At 47.3% G+C, this 17,722-nt stretch overlaps 1 protein-coding gene across 5 annotated transcripts in view; it reads right to left on the bottom strand.

Moving 5' to 3' along the window:
- Positions 1 to 380: 380 nt before the first annotated feature.
- MCF2L2 (MCF.2 cell line derived transforming sequence-like 2) overlaps positions 381 to 17,722 on the bottom strand; it is a 1,017,734-nt gene continuing 1,000,392 nt past the window's right edge. For all 5 annotated transcript variants that reach the window (XM_063916343.1, XM_063916344.1, XM_063916345.1 and 2 more), the window contains one exon: positions 381 to 2,158. In XM_063916343.1, the coding sequence (XP_063772413.1) occupies positions 2,055 to 2,158 (104 nt within the window). In that variant the 3' untranslated portion in view covers positions 381 to 2,054. The remainder of the gene's footprint in view (positions 2,159 to 17,722) is intronic.

Here is a 17,722-nt window from a genome sequence, read left to right as displayed (position 1 = left end):
CACTACACCAGAGGATCTCAAACGTGGTCCTCGAGGCACCCCAACGGTCCAGGTTTTAGGTATAGCCATGGTTCAACACAGGTGGTAAAATCAAATTGCCTGAGGTGCTAATTAAGTCACCTGTGGCCAAGCATGGATATACTTAAAACCTGGACTGTTGGGATACCTTGAGGACTGCATTTGAGAATCTCTGCATTACACCGTATCTGCTGAAAATACCTCTACAATACACACAGCACCTGTTTAAAGCTGTTTAATGTGCAGAGCGTGGGAAAGCAGGACAAACGTCACAAAATTCCAGCTGTCCCCAGAAAAGTTCTGATTGTAGCACAGTCCATTAGAAAAACCTATTAAAACTATAAAACAGGACAAGACAAGAGTCAAATGTAATGAAGCATTTATAATTTAATAAGGTGAAAAAAGATTTTACAGCAATATATACATACTTTCAGTTGGAAATAAGTGTGTAACCCTCAAATCAGGTTTTCCAGGATAGTGTTATTCCCTGTGAAACAATTAAAACATTCTACACTTGAAATACACAGGAAATTATCTTAGTGTTGTACTTGTGAGAGCTGAATCTTTAAAGAACATTCACAGAAGTCCGAAGAATATTCAACGACCATGTACAGTACTTAGCAGTGTTTCGTTTATTTCAGAAATGTTGATGGCTCTCTATGTTGTACATGTCTTACAGTACAATGGCCATGGCACAATATTTAAAATATAAAAAACATGTAGCAGTAGTAGAAATACTGGCAAAAGTTGTACACACTAATTTCAATTGCTTGTTGTTCCCATTAGTAATAAATAATCTCTTCACGGGCTGGGTATCAAGTGACGATTCTCTGTAACTATGGAGCTATAATGGAGTGGACATTGAAATACCTTTCTTTGGTATCCGGACTCTAGGTCGACACTGTCTAGGGTGACACACATTACGTCGACACCTATTGGTCGACATTGAGTAGGTCGACACAGGAAATAGGTTGACACGACCATTAGGTCAACATGAACAGGGTCAACATGGAAAAAGGTTGACATGTGTTTTGTTTGTTTTTAAAATAATTTTTTTTAACTTTTTCATACTTTACGATCCACGTGGACCACAATTGGGAATAGTAACCTGTGCCTAGCAAAGCGAGGCACCTTGCCCGAAGCATGGCGAGCGAAGCGAGCCATGCGAGGGGGCACGGTGCGAGGGGGCACGGTGCACTAACTGGGGTTCCCCGTCACTTTATGACGAAAACGACAAGAAAACATAAAAAACTCATGTCGACCTTTTTCAACGTCGACCTAATGGCCGTGTCGACCCAGTCACTGTCGACCAATAGGCGTTGACCTAATGTATGTTGACCTAGACACTGTCGACCCTGAGTCAAATACCCCTTTCTTTATCACGTAGCTTTAAACTGTAGTTGAAAGCTGGGATTTCAAGTGCAAATCACTCTTTTGCAGTTAAACGTTGGCCATGGTAATTTTGTAAATTTAGCAAATTGATAATATATTCTTGGGAAGAACAAGCCACAACAAACGTACATAAACAGGAAATAAATACAAAGAAATTATAGTACATCTTGCATCTCCTTATTTACACTTACAAATTAGTGTTATGGATGCAATACATGTTTAACACCTGAAAAAAGTTGCACAGAATTTGGATTTGTAGACATTTTTACAAGGTGCTTCTGTAACATTCCAGCAGTAAAGCTTTAATCTGTGCATTTAACAAGAAATAAAATCAAGTAAATGAGAAGAGGGCAATATACAGGAGAAAAGAGTTTGCCAATGCCGGGAAACAAGGAGCTGCAGAGAGCCAAGTGCATAGTTCATATTCCTCTGCGCTGGAGACCTAATATAGGCCACTGTAGAACACAACATGTACAAGTATTTTGTGCGAATGTTGTCTCCTGCTGATCAAAGCTACGCAACTTCAAGCAGCATCCCTTTTGTGCTAATCTGTAGATCCAGGTTAGGCAACACGGATCTGAGGCAGCTTGGACTCGATTACAGATCACTTACACTGCTAAGTAAAATTATGTCAGCTCATGTGTTCAACTTACAGCCTTCTGTTCCGCTGCAAGACTTCTTGTACGTTCATTATTTTTCTCTTTCATACTGGTAGATGCCACTGTCATCTGACAAGTGTCACTGTAAGCTTATAAAGATACAATAAATATATTATTACATTGCATTGCTGGTAATGGTGCTATACATTGTCTAATATACAGTAATCACAATAAACACACCAACTAAGAGTACATAAACTATAAATTAGGTCATATCCTTATACTGGCCAATTTATCTCTATAAGGATGGTGATCCATGTCGGGATGCTGGCTCCAGCATTTCCGGCCAAAGTCAGGATTCCGGCGTTGGTATTTCGACTGCCGGGATCCTGAACGCCAGGATCCTGACCTGATGCCCTCTTGCTATAAACCTTGGCCACAGATGCCAGCGACTACCATTAGTAAAAGGAAGATGCTCTTGTGTTAACAAAAGCTGGAACAGGTGGTAAATGTGATACAGCTGTAATTGCTTTCACAACCAAATTATCAAACAATCTCCAAGTGAACACAGCAAGTAATAACTGCCCTGGGAGGACACATTCCTAGTAGATTTACACATTTCTGAGACGTATAGAACTCAGAACATCAGAAGAAAAATCCATAGTTTTAGCTTAGAAATAAGCATGGCAGGTGCTACCACTAGTAGTGGCGAATATCCCATTAGGGGCGGCACTTGTTTGGGGGGTGGCACTTGGATGCTTATGTAGGTACTGTCAGCCCGAAATGTACCAGTAACTGCAAAATATTTCCACTGCACTGCACCATATGCCATAATTGAATGGAGTGCAAATGGGTAGGACATGCACAAACTGCTCCTGGAAGCTGTCCTACTTAGTAAATACTGTATGTATACAAACAGTAATTAAAACAAAAAAAAAAATGTCATAGGGCCTTATTCAGGTATGTTAGCAAACCAAAAAAGTTAGCAATTAGGCAAAACCATGTTGCACTGCAGGTGGGGTAACATGTGCAGAGAGATTTAGATTTGGGTGGGGTGTGTTCAAGGTGAAATCTAAATTGTAGTGTGAAAATAAAGCAGACAGTATTTACAATGCATAGAAACAATATTACCCACCCAAATTTAAATCTCCCTGCACGTTACATCTACCCCACCTGCAGTGCAACATGGTTTTGCCCAATTGCTAACTTTTTTGGTTTGCTGACAATCCTGAATAACCTCCATTGTGCCTTTTTTTATTATTCTATTAAATTGACTAACAGCAATTGAGGGCTTATAACCAATCAGTGAAAATTATAAAATTACCCGGGGGGGATGGGAGCATTACTGTTGTGCCTAGGAGCGCCCTCACCTCTAAATTCGCTCCTGACCGCTACAGGTGGTTGACCACGATACGAGGCCTTAGGGGTGCGTAAATCACATAATATGTGATAAAATGTCACTTGTTCTGTGTCTGTATTGTCATTACAGTGCCCCTTACTGTGCACGGGTTGCTGACACTGAGTAGCAGGAGTAAGCGTCTTACCTGTGACGATGCACGCTGCTACTCCCCCATATTAGTAATGGACTGGGAGCGCAGAGCCAGAATAGGTGGTAACAGCCTGGCAACACACTCCTTAGAGGAGAAAGTGATGCTATGCCCCCACTTGACAAAAAATAAAATGTGTGTGTGTAGGGGAAGGGGGGTGTTCAGCTATGGAGTGAGGTGGCCAATGGGAAGTATGTTTAATCAATAATAAAGACCGCTGGGTGTGTGTCATGTCCTGTAATTGGGGATTTCCCATGATAGCAATGTATGTAAGAGAAAAACCATTAGGACTGGTAAAGGGAGTCAGCACCAATTCTTGTATATTTCCCATAGAGTACAGTAACTGTTCTGATCCCAACACACTCAGGGTGGAGCTGCATTGACTGATGTTTAATAAAATAAACTGTACATGCTTGCAGAGTGTTCCTTTCCCTGTTATATTTGCACACAAGTGGTTATCGGACAGAGGCCCTCATTCCGAGTTGTTCACTCGCTAGCTGATTTTAGCAGCATTGCAAACGCTAGGCCGCCGCCCTCTGGGAGTGTATCTTAGCTTAGCAGAATAGCGAATGAAAGATTAGCAGAACTGCTACTAAATATTTCCCTGCAGTTTCTGAGTAGCTCCAGACCTACTCCTAGACTGTGATCATCTCCGTCCGTTTAGTTCCTGGTTTGACGTCACAAACACGCCCTGCGTTCGGCCAGCCACTCCCCCATTTCTCCAGACACTCCCGCGTTTTTCCCTGACACGCCTGCGTTTTTTAGCACACTCCCTGAAAACGCTCAGTTACCACCCAGAAACGCCATTTTCCCGTCAATCACTCACCGATCAGCAGTGCGACTGAAAAGCGCCGCAGGAACACCAGCAAACAAATCGCATTTAGCAACAAATCGCAGTATAGCGAAAATCGGCAACGAGCGAACAACTCAGATTGACCACCATAGGGGTTTATTCCGAGTTGATCGCTCGCTGCCGTTTTTCGCAGCGCAGTGAACAGGTCACTACTGCACGTGCGTATGCACTGCAATGCGCAAGCGTGTCGTACCAGTACAAAGCGGATCATTGCTGGGCGATGGAATAATAAAGAATCCATTCGCACAGCTGATTGCAAGGAGATTGACAGGAAGAGGGCGTTTGTGGGTGGCCACTGACCGTTTTCAGGGAGTGTTTGGAAAAACGCAGTCGTGTCCAAGCATTTGCAGGGCAGGTGTCAGACATCAATTCCGGGACCAAAAATACTGAAGTAATCGCAAGGGCTAAGTAAGTCCAGAGCTACTCAGAAACGGCAAAAAACTTTTTTGTCCCGCTCGGCTGCACACGCATTCGCACACTATGCGTTTGCACGGCTGCTAAAAGTAGCTAGCGAGCAATCAACTCAGAATGACCCCCATAGGGGGTCATTCAATGTTGATCGCAGCAGCAAATTTGTTAGCAGTTGGGCAAAACCATGTGCGCTGCAGGTGGGGCAGATATAACGTGCAGAGAGAGTTAGATTTGGGTGGGGTATTTTGTTTCTGTGCAGGGTAAATACTGGCTGCTTTATTTTTACACTGCAATTTAGATTTCAGTTTGAACACATCCCACCCAAATCTAAGTCTCTCTGCACGTTTTATCTGCCCCCCCCCCCAGTACACATGGTTTTGCCCAACTGCTAACAAATTTGCTGGTGCGATCAACTCTGAATAAGGCCCATTGGGGGTCATTCCGAGTTGATCGCACGTAGCAACTTTTTGCTGCCCAGGCGATCAAGTAGACTCCGCATATGGGGGACTGTATTTCTGCATAGCAGGGCTGCGAACGCTTGTGTATCCCTGCTATGCAAAAAAGTTTCTTGTAAAAGAAGACCAGGGTAAGAGTTACTTACCCTGTACGATCGTTCCAGCGATACAGGTCCCAGAATTGATGTCAAAACATCCGCCCTCCAAACGCCTGGACACGCCTGCGTTGGATTCACCACTCCCAGAAAATGTTGAGTAGCGCCCCGGAATGCCTTCCTGCTGTCAATCTTCTTGCAATCACTTTCTTCGTTCTTCTGGTCATTGCCCGGCGACGGCCGTCGCTGGGCAACGACGTGTGTGCGCAATGCGGCCGCCACACAGCAGCGTGCGAACGTGTCAGAATGACCCCCATAGTGGATGGGAACTGCTAGGTAAAAAACAGTATGTACTCATCACCATGCAGCACTGTTTATGGTCTTTTAGGAAGTTAGAAAAAGAGGAAAATACTAAATTATATAGAGGACATACAAATAGTTAATGGGATGTTATTCCCAATATACTGTTTTTAAAAAGTATAAATTATCTTTATAATAAATGTAAGTTAATAAATGAAACACTAGACAGTGGGGAAGCCTGCAGAAGAATAAGCTATTCTGATATTCTGTTAGTATTTTGTGGATTACTGCAACCCTACCTGGCACGAACCTGAAATTTGTACTTGAATCCCGAATTCTATTCCAAGGACACTGCATAATGCACCTTGTACAGTATAATCTTAATATCGGAACCTGTGCAGCAGTACGCTGCGATTGTTGTATCCCATCAGTCAGGATTTTAAAGCTTCTAATTTTAGTCTATATGTGAAGTAGTATTATTTGGCAACCCAGCTTTACTAACGCTCCTGTCACCACTGCAGGCCAGCTCCCAGAGGAATGACCATTGCTTTGCCTTGTCATCTCTGATGCCTCTGGTGCCAGTGCCTCTATATGCAACAGAGTAACGCATGCGCCATGGGTTGGCTATGGCATCTTGGCGGTCAGCATATCGACGCCGGGAATCCCGGCCACCATAATGCTGGCAGTGGGGCGATTGGGAATAGCCCTGGTGCAGCTGTCGGGATCCCGACCGCCGAGATAGTAGCTACATCCCTTCGCCATAGGGGTGCAAGGGCAACTAATTGCTCAACTGCACAAACATGGGCTTTGCATTCAGTAAGTGTCCACCTCTTAATCAGGACCTGAGCTTTATGAAATGCTTTAAGTTCTTAACATTCAGAGATGTTTTGTTATAAATGATATGGTGACATCACTTGTATCCCATCAAATGAGCTATGAAACTGATAAGCCAGTGATGAAACATAAGTGGACATTTGAGCACATAAGAAGCACTAGGAGAAAATAATGCGCTCACACAAAGGCAGAGCCGCCATTGGATTACAGTGCCTGGTCCCATAAGCAAGACACTGATAAAATATTGACAGGTGGTCCTTTCAGGTTCAGTATATATGTCAACAGCTAACAAGTAGACTCCATATCATCAACATACATTAGGTCGACATGGGCATAAGGTCAACAGGTAAAAGGTAGACAGTGTTTAAGGTCGACAGTTACAAAAGGTCGAAAAGACAATGACACACAAATGGTCAACACAACTTGGGATTTTTCATGTTTTTCCAACTTTTGCTTGATTTACTATACACGTGTACTAAGACTGGGAATAGTAACCGGTGGGGAGCGAGCCACATTGGATTACATGCTTCAACTGATTGTGCTCAGATATGGTTAATATTAAAATAATGACACTAAAAAAAAGGTAAAGAAACATGTGTCGACCATTGTCATATTGACTTTTTGACCTTACCCACTGTCTACCTTTTACCTGTTGAACCTGTCGACCTAATGTATGTTGACCATATGGGGTAGACCCAATGACTGTCTATCTAGACACAGTGCATGTTTTGCAGGTAACCCAGCAGGTGCACAGGTGTATTAATTACTCACTGACACATTTTAAAAGGTCCACAGGTGGAGCTAATTATTTCACTTGCGATTCTGTGAGGAGACCTGCAAAACATGCACTGTGTGTGCCCCCGAGGACCGAGTTTGAGAACCTCTAATCTAGACAGTGTAGATCTTCTATACCACATCCGCCTCTTCTTTGTGCATACATGCTGTGGCTGATGGTTAATAAGGTGTTAACCTCGCTAGCTGTCAGAATTGCACATATGTGGGCACTCTAATAATGACCAAAATTAAGACTTTTTGTTTTACCTGCTCACTAAAAACCGGATCTACTGTACAGCCAATCAGCTCCGGATTTGTCATAAGGCAACCTAGGCACCCTCCTAGGGCACTGTGGGTCCCAAGGTGCCCTTGGACAGGCCCACAAAGAAATCCAACCTGTCCAAAACGATCCCAAAGTAGCACTGCGTGACTACTGCGTGACATCATGCAGACTTGCCCGTACCCTCACTGTCTGCACTGTGCATGTTATGCACTGTAATAACGAGATTTATGGTGAGAACCGTTGTTAAATCTCTTTCTGTGAGGTACACTGGGCTCCACAGGGAATGACATTGGGGGTGTAGAGTAGGATCTTGATCCGAGGCACCAACAGGCTAAAAGCTTTGACTGTTCCCAGAATGCATAGCGCTGCCTCCTCTATAACCCTGCCTCCGTGCACAGGAACTCAGTTTTTGTTAACCAGTCCAATGCAGTAGTAGGCAAAACTGACGACAACTGTTAGTAGCCACATACACCACACTCTCACAACAGGAGAAAGTGTCAGCGGCTAATGCCATACCAACCCAAAAAAGCTAAGTGCATCAGGGTGGGCGCACTGTGGAGCCCAGTGTACCTCGCAGAAAGAGATTTAACAACGGTAAGTTCATACCATAAATCTCGTTTTCTGCTGCGGGGTACACTGGGCTCCACAGAGAATGACATTGGGGATGTCCTAAAGCAGTTCCTTATGGGAGGGGACGCACTGTAGCGGGCACAAGAACCCGGCGTCCAAAGGAAGCATCCTGGGAGGCGGAAGTATCGAAGGCATAGAACCTTATGAACGTGTTCACTGAGGACCACGTACCTGCCTTGCACAATTGTTCAAGGGTCGCACCGCGGCGAGCCACCTAAGAAGGGCCAACCGACCGAGTAGAATGGGCCTTAATGGTAGCAGGAGCTGGAAGGCCAGCCTGTACATAAGCATGTGCAATCACCATTCTAATCCATCTGGCCAGGGTCTGCTTGTGAGCAGGCCAGCCACGTTTGTGAAAACCAAACAGAACAAAGAGAGAATCCGACTTCCTGATGGAGGCAGTTCTCTTCACATAGACATAGGGAGGTTGAATCCGCAACACACCCTGAGTGAACGTATGTACATCAGGTAACGTCGCAATTTTTCTCTGGAACCAAACCGACAAGGCAGAAAATAAGATTTTACTTACCGGTAAATCTATTTCTCGTAGTCCGTAGAGGATGCTGGGGAGTCCGTAAGGACCATGGGGAGAGACGGACTCCGCAGGAGACATGGGCACTTTAAGAAAGAATTTAGTTCCTGGTGTGCACTGGCTCCTCCCTCTCTGCCCCTCCTCCAGACCTCAGTTAGAGAACTGCGCCCAGAGGAGATGGACAGTACGAGGAAAGGATTTTTGTTAATCCAAGGGCAAGATTCATACCAGCCACACCAATCACACCGTATAACTTGTGATAACAATCCAGTTAACAGTACGACAATAACATAGCATCAGTTCACGCCCGATGCAACAATAACGTAACCCTTATTGAAGCAATAACTATATACAAGTATTGCAGAAGAAGTCCGCACTTGGGACGGGCGCCCAGCATCCTCTACGAACTACGAGAAATAGATATACCGGTAAGTAAAATCTTATTTTCTCTAATGTCCTAGAGGATGCTGGGGACTCCGTAAGGACCATGGGGATTATACCAAAGCTCCCAAACGGACGGGAGAGTGCGGATGAATCTGCAGCACTGATTGAGCAAACATGAGGTCCTCCTCAGCCAGGGTATCAAACTTATAGAATTTTGCAAAGGTGTTTGTACCCGACCAAGTAGCAGCTCGACACAGCTGTAGTACCGAGACCCCTCGGGCAGCCGCCCAAGAAGAGCCCACTTTCCTAGTGCCTTGATCGATTTAGGTAACGGCAATCCTGCTGTAGAATGCGCCTGCTGAATCGTGTTACAGATCCAGCGAGCAAGAGTCTGCTTTGAAGCAGGGCCGCCAAGCTTGTTGGCTGCATACAGAACAAACAGTGCTTCTGTTTTTCGGACTCTAGCCGTCCTGGCTACATAAATTTTCAAAGCCCTGACCACATCAAGGGACTCGGAATCCTCTAAGTCCCGTGTAGCCACAATAGGTTGGTTCATATGAAAGAATGAAACCACTTTTGGCAGGAACTGAGGACGTGTCCGCAATTCCGCTCTATCCATATGGAAAACCAGATAGGGGCTTTTATGTGATAAAGCCGCGAATTCCGACACTCGCCTAGCCGAAGCCAGGGCTAATAACATGACCACCTTCCAAGTGAGATATTTCAACTCCACCGTTTTCAGTGGTTCAAACCAGTGTGACTTTAGGAAGCCCAAGACCACATTAAGGTCCCAAGGCGCCACCGGAGGCACAAACGAAAGCTGAATATGCAGTACTACCTTAAGAAAAGTCTGAAATTCTGGGAGAGAAGCCAATTCTTTTTGAAAGAAAATGGATAGGGCCGAAATCTGGACCTTAATGGAGCCTAATTTAAGGCCCAAATCCACTCCAGTTTGTAGGAAGTGAAGGAAACGGCCCAGATGGAATTCTTCCGTAGGAGCATTCCAGGCCTCACACCAAGAAACATATCTTCGCCATATAAGGTGATAATGTTTTGCTGTTACTTCCTTCCTAGCCTTTATCAGCGTAGGGATAACCTCCACCGGAATACCTTTTTCCGCTAGGATCCGGCGTTCAACCGCCATGCCGTCAAACGCAGCCGTGGTAAGTCTTGGAACAGACAGGGACCCTGTTGCAACAGGTCCTGCCTTAGAGGAAGAGGCCACGGATCTTCCGTGAGCATTTCCTGCAGATCTGGATACCAGGTCCGTCGTGGCCAATCTGGAACAACGAGGTTTGTTCTCACTCCTTTTCTTCTTACTATTCTCAACACCTTTGGTATGAGAGGAAGAGGAGGAAATACATAGACGGACCGGAACACCCACGGTGTCACGAGGGCGTCTACCGCTACTGCCTGAGGGTATCTTGACCTGGCGCAATACCTCTGCAGCTTTTTGTTGAGGCGGGACGCCATCATGTCTATCTGTGGCAGTTCCCACCGACTCACAATCTGTGCGAAGACTTCTGGATGAAGTCCCCACTCTCCCGGGTGTAGGTCATGTCTGCTGAGGAAGTCTGCTTCCCAGTTGTCCACTCCCAGAATGAACACTGCTGACAGTGCACTTACATGATTCTCCGCCCAGCGAAGAATCCTGGTGGCTTCCGCCATTGCCGCTCTGCTCCTTGTGCCACCTTGGCGGTTTACATGAGCCACTGCGGTGATGTTGTCTGACTGGATCAGAACTGGTTGGTCGCGAAGTAAGGCCTCCGCTTGACGTAGGGCGTTGTATATGGCCCTTAGTTCCAGGATGTTGATGTGCAGACAAGTCTCTTGACTTGACCAAAGACCCTGGAAATTTCTTCCCTGTGTGACTGCTCCCCAACCGCGGAGGCTTGCGTCCGTGGTCACCAGGATCCAATCCTGAATGCCGAATCTGCGGCCCTCGAGAAGGTGAGCACTCTGCAGCCACCACAGGAGTGACACCCTGGCCCTGGGGGACAGGGTGATCAACCGATGCATCTGTAGATGTGATCCGGACCACTTGTCCAACAGATCCCATTGGAAAGCATGGAACCTGCCAAAGGGAATGGCCTCGTATGGTGGCCTCGTATGAGGCCACCATCTTTCCCAGGACTCGAGTGCAATGATGCACGGACACCTGTCTTGTTTTCAAAAGGTTCCTGACCAGAGTCATAAGTTCCTGGGCTTTTTCTATCGAAAGATAAACCCTTTTCTGGGTCGTGTCCAGAATCATGCCCAAGAAGGGCAGACGAGTCGTAGGAACCAACTGCGACTTTGGGATATTGAGAATCCAGCCGTGTTGTTGTAACACTTTCAGTGAAAGAGATACGCTGTTCAGCAACTGCTCTCTTGATCTCGCTTTTATGAGGAGATCGTCCAAGTACGGGATAATTGTGACACCCTGCCTGCGCAGGAGCACCATCATTTCCGCCATTACCTTGGTGAAAATCCTCGGAGCCGTTGAGAGACCAAACGGCAACGTCTGAAATTGGTAATGACAGTCCTGTACCGCAAATCTTAGGTACGCCTGATGAGGTGGATAAATGGGGACATGAAGGTACGCATCCTTTATGTCCAGTGACACCATAAAATCCCCCCCTTCCAGGCTGGCGATGACCGCTCTTAGCGATTCAATCTTGAACTTGAACCTCTTCAAGTATAGGTTCAGAGATTTTAAATTCAATATGGGTCTGACCGAAGCGTCCGGTTTCGGAACCACAAACATGGTCGAATAATACCCCCTTCCCTGTTGAAGGAGGGGAACCTCGACCACCACATGCTGAAGATACAATTTTTGCATTGCATTTAACACTATCTCCCTCTCTAGGGGGGAAGACGGTAGGGCCGATTTGAAAAACCGGCGAGGAGGCACCTCTTCGAATTCCAGCTTGTAACCCTGAGACACAATTTCTATTGTCCAGGGATCCACCTGGGAGTGAACCCACATGTGGCTGAAATTCTGAAGACGCGCCCCCACTGGCTCCGACTCCGCCAGTGGAGCCCCAGCGTCATGCGGTGGATTTTGCAGAGGCCGGGGAGGACTTCTGTTCCTGGGAACTAGCTGTATTGTGCAGCTTCTTTCCTCTGCCCCTCCCTCTGGCAAGAAAGGACGCACCTCGGACTTTCTTGTTTCTTTGTGAACGAAAGGACTGCATTTGATAATGCGGTGCTCTCTTAGGCTGTGAGGGAACATAAGGCAAAACATTTGACTTTCCAGCCGTAGCTGTGGAGACCAGGTCCGATAGACCTTCACCGAACAATTCCTCACCCCTGTAAGGTAAAACCTCCATATGCCGTTTTGAGTCGGCATCACCTGTCCATTGCCGAGTCCACAGGACCCTTCTGGCAGAAATCGACATAGCGTTTATTCTAGAACCCAGCAGACTAATGTCTCTTTGAGCATCTCTCATATAAAGGACAGCGTCTTTAATATGCCCCAGGGTCAATAAAACAGTATCCCTAACTAGGGTATCAAACTCCTCTGACTACAGACCCAGGCCGACGCGATTGCCGGTCTGAGCAAGGTACCTGAATGTGTATAAATGGACTTCAGGGTACCCTCCTGTTTGCGATCAGCAGCATCCTTGAGGGTAGCCGTATCCTGGGATGGCAGGGCTACCTTTTTGGATAAGCGAGTTAAAGCTTTGTCCACCCTAGGGGAGCATTCTCATCGTAACCTGTCCGTTGGCGGGAAAGGATACGCCATAAGAATCCGTTTGGAAATCTGCAGTTTTTTATCTGGAGATTCCCAAGCTTTTTCACATAACTCATTCAGTTCGTGTGAGGGGGGAAAAGTTACCTCAGGTTTCTTTCCCTTATACATATAAACCCTTGTGTCAGGGACAGGGGTTTCCTCTGTGATGTGCAAAACCTCCTTAATTGCTATAATCATATATCGGAGTGATTTAGCCAACTTTGGCTGTAACTTTGCATCATCGTAATCGACACTGGAGTCAGAATCCATGTCGGTATCTGTGTCAACAATTTGGGATAGTGGGCGCTTATGAGACCCTGACGGTCCCTGCGACATAGGATCAGGCACGGGTTGAGACCCTGACTGTCCCAATGCATCAGCCTTGTCTAATCTTTTATGCAAAGAATTAACATTATCATTTAAAACCTTCCACATATCCATCCAATCAGGTGTCGGCGCCGTCGGCGGAGACACTACATTCATTTGCTCCCGCTCCTCTCCCACATAGCCTTCCACATCAGACATGTCGACACAAGCGTACCAACACCACACACACAGGGAATGTCCTTTCTGAAGACAGTTCCCCCACGAGGCAATTTGGAGAGACAGAGAGAGAGTATGCCAGCACACACCCCAGCGCTATATAACCCAGGAATAACACAGTAACTTAATGTTAACCCAGTAGCTGCTGTTAATATACTTTTTTGCGCCTAATTATGTGCCCCCCCCCTCTCTTTTCAACCCTCTTCTACCGTGTATCAGCAGGGGAGAGCCTGGGGAGCTTCCTCTCAGCGTGCTGTGGAGAAAAAATGGCGCTGGTGAGTGCTGAGGGAGAAGCCCCGCCCCCTCGACGGCAGGCTTCTGTCCCGCTTAAATTTTATTTCTTTGGCGGGGGCTCCTACATATATACAGTGCCCAGCTGTATATATGTGTTTATTTGCCAGAATGACGTCCCAAATGCTGCCCAGGGCGCCCCCCCCCTGCGCCCTGCACCCTGACCGGAGTATGTGTAGGTGTGTGGAGCAATGGCGCACAGCTGCAGTGCTGTGCGTTACCTCCAGTGAAGATCACGAAGTCTTCTGCCGCCTGTGAAGTCTTCTTGCTTCTCATACTCACCCGGCTTCAGTCTTCCGGCTCTGCGAGGGGGACGGCGGCGCGGCTCTGGGACGGACGGCGAGGGTGAGATCCTGCTTACCGATCCCTCTGGAGCTAATGGTGTCCAGTAGCCTAAGAAGCAGGACCTAGCTTCAGAGAGTAGGGCTGCTTCTCTCCCCTCAGTCCCACGATGCAGGGAGTCTGTTGCCAGCAGAGCTCCCTGAAAATAAAAAACCTAACAAAAAACTTTCTATCAGCAAACTCAGGAGAGCTCACTGAAAAGCACCCAGCTCCTCTGGGCACAGAATCAAACTGAGGTCTGGAGGAGGGGCAGAGAGGGAGGAGCCAGTGCACACCAGGAACTAAATTCTTTCTTAAAGTGCCCATGTCTCCTGCGGAGCCCGTCTCTCCCCATGGTCCTTACGGAGTCCCCAGCATCCTCTAGGACGTTAGAGAAATATGAACCTTGATGGAGGCCAGACGAAGGCCCAAATCCAGGCCCTGTTGTAGAAAGGCCAAAAGTTTGTAAGCGTCATGATTGTTAGATGTGCACCAAGCAAAGTAAGAATTCCAGACCCTATGGTAAATCCGAGCAGAAGCCGGTTTCCGGGCCTTCAACATGGTTTGAATGACCGTCTCAGAAAATCCCTTGGCCCTCAAGACGGAAGCTTCAAGAGCCATGCCGTCAAAGCCAACCGGGCTAAATCCTGATATACACAGGGGCCCTGAACAAGGAGATCTGGGCGCTGTGGAAGTAGAAGGGGACGCTCTATCGAGAGTCCTCCTTGCTTGAACTTCCTTATTACTCTGGGCAGGAGTGACACCGGAGGGAACACGTATGGCAGCTGAAAGTTCCATGGAATTGCCAGTGCGTCCACGAATGCTGCTAGAGGATCTCTTGTCCTTGCTCCGAAGACCGGAACCTTGTGATTGTGTCGAGACGCCATCAGGTCCACATCTGGAAGGCCTCATCTGTCAACGAGGAGTTGAAACACTTCTGGATGGAGGCTCCACTCTCCGGCATGTACGTCCTGATGACTGAGAAAGTCTGCTTCCCAGTTTAGGATCCCCAGAATGAATACTGCTGATATGGCTGGCAGATGGCGTTCCGCCCACTGAAGAATCCGTGATACTTCCCTCATTGCCATGCGGCTTCGAGTGCCGCCTTGATGATTGATGTATGCCACCATGGTGGCGTTGTCCAACTGTACTTGAACAGGTCTGTTCTGTATTAAATGCTCGGCCAAGTTCAATGAGTTGAACACCGCCCGCAATTCCAGAATGTTTATCGGGAGGAGAGACTCCTCCTTGGTCCACCGACCATGAAGGGAGTGTTGCTCCAACACCGCGCCCCAACCTCTCAGACTGGCGTCCACTGTCAGAAGGACCCAGTTGGAGATCCAGAAGGGACGACCGCTGAAGCCACCAACTCAGAGACAGACGGACCTCCGGAGACAAGGAGATCATTTGAGACCTGATCCGGTGAGGCAGGCCGTCCCACTTGGCAAGAATCAGCTTCTGCAGAGGGCGAGAATGGAATTGAGCGTACTCCACCATGTCGAACGCTAACACCATGAGACCTAGCACTTGCATTGCCGAATGTATCGACACTTGCGGACGAGATAGGAAGCATCAAATCCTGTCATGAAGCTCCAGGACTTTCTCATGAGACAAGAACAACCGCTGGTTGTGAGTGTCCAACAACGCCCCCAGGTGCACAATGCTCTGAGCAGGGACCAGGGAAGATTTCTTCCAGTTGATGAGCCACCCATGGGCTTGCAGAAACTGGAGCGTCAGATCCTGATGGCGTAGGAGAATTTCTGGGGAATTTGCCAGGATCAACAAGTCGTCCAGGTACGGTAGGATCCTGACCCCTTGACGGCAGAGCACAGCCATCATTACCACCATGACCTTGGTGAAAACTCGCGGAGCCGTGGTAAAACCAAAAGGTAACGCCCGAAATTGGTAATGGAGGTTGGCAACCGCAAACCTCAGGTATTGCTGATGCGACATTGCAATGGGAATATGCAGGTAAGCATGCTGTATATCCAAAGAGACCATATAATTCCCAGGTTCCAATGCCAGAACAATAGAGCGAAGAGTTTTCATACGAAACTTGGAGACCCTCACAAATTTGTTCAAGGACTTGAGGTTGAAAATAGGCCAGGAGGACCATTCGGTTTCAGGACTAGGAACAGCGGTGAATAGTACACCTTGCCTCTCTGAGCCAGAGGCACCTGTACTACCACTCCTGTGTCCAGGAGGGACTGTACCACCATATGAAGAGTTTTTGCCTTCACCTGAACCGAAGGGACGTCTGTCAGGCAAAATCGATGAGGGGGACTATTTATGAAGGATACGGCGTAACCTCGAGTGACGACTTCCCGTACCCAGGCATCGGAAGTGGTCTTCAACCATTCCTGGGTATACCCTAGAAGTCGGCCCAGGCCCGTTTGGATTTGGAATTAATGGGTATGGAAGTGCGAACCTGTTTCGGGTACGCTGACCCTTTGCTTTCCCTGAAGGACGAAATGAGCGAAAGGAAGTACTCTTAGTCTTTGGTACCGAAGGAGCAGTACTAGGTAGACAAGCTGTTTTAGCAGAAACTAAGTCAGCCACTATCTTGTTGAGGTCTTCTCCGAAAAGGATGTCTCCCTTAAAAGGGAGTACCTCCAGGGTTTTCTTAGAGTCCAGATCCATGGACCAGGACCGCAACCATAGAATCTGGCGAGCCAGAATGGACGTAGTAGAAGCCTTGGCCGCCAGAATACCGGCATCAGAAGCCGCTTCTTTAATGTAATGAGAAGTTGTAACAATATGCGATAAGCATTGTCTAGCATGATCAGAAGCGTTGGAAGACATCTCAGCTTCGAACTCCTGAGCCCACGCTTTAATAGACTCTGCAGTCCATGTCACTGCAATGGTGGGCCGATGCGCAGCACCTGCTAGTGTGTAAATCGCCTTTAAACAATCCTCCACACACTTATCAGTCGGTTCTTTCAGAGACGTGACGGTAGTTACCGGCAGAGATGAGGATACCACCAGCCGCGCCACCTGCGAATCCACTGGCGGGAGTGTTCACAATTGTTACTTTGCTCCGCAGTGAGGGGACAGCGAGCCAGCATCTTTTTGTGGGGCGTGAATTTCTTTCCTGGATTTTCCCAGGACTCCTGACGTATGTCAACTAAATGATCAGAATGAGGTAAAACTTGTTTAACCACTTTCTGATGTTTAAACCTGTTCGGTTTCTTAGGGGCAGCATCAGGCTCCGGGTCATCAGTAATTTGAAGAATGAGCCTAAGAGCCTCCAACAAATCAGGAACATCCACCTGTGAAACAGATTCCCCATCAGAAGCGACAGGATAAGAATCTGTGGGGTCAGTATGAACGCCATCCTCATCAGACGAGATGTCTGGAACGTTGGTGGATTGTGAGGAAGTAATGGCCCGCTTAGAGGACCCCTTGGTCTTAGGCGGGTGAGGGTTAGACTTCTGAGTAGTCAGTGATTGGTTCAATTACTGTAACTGAGCAGACAGTTTATCTGCCCATGGCGGGTTAACTGCGGGGACCATAAGCGGTTGTACCGGCACAGGAGGTCCCATAGGGGGCGTTAGTCTAGTTACCAGCGTATTCAATAGCGTGGAGAAAGTAGCCCAAGGCAGGACATTTTGAACACCTATTGCTACGACCCTCAGCTGCTATATTTTCCTCAAATGTGTCTGCAGCGTCATTACCACACAATGTGGGATCAGCCTCAGCACCATTGCGCTTTGTAGCTGACATATTCAAAAGCTCAATGCAGGGC

The sequence above is a fragment of the Pseudophryne corroboree genome, chromosome 4, assembly GCF_028390025.1.
Source record: "Pseudophryne corroboree isolate aPseCor3 chromosome 4, aPseCor3.hap2, whole genome shotgun sequence".
Lineage (NCBI taxonomy): Eukaryota > Metazoa > Chordata > Amphibia > Anura > Myobatrachidae > Pseudophryne > Pseudophryne corroboree.
Note: the sequence above shows the minus strand (reverse complement) of the source record. Positions and strands in the feature narration are given on the sequence as shown.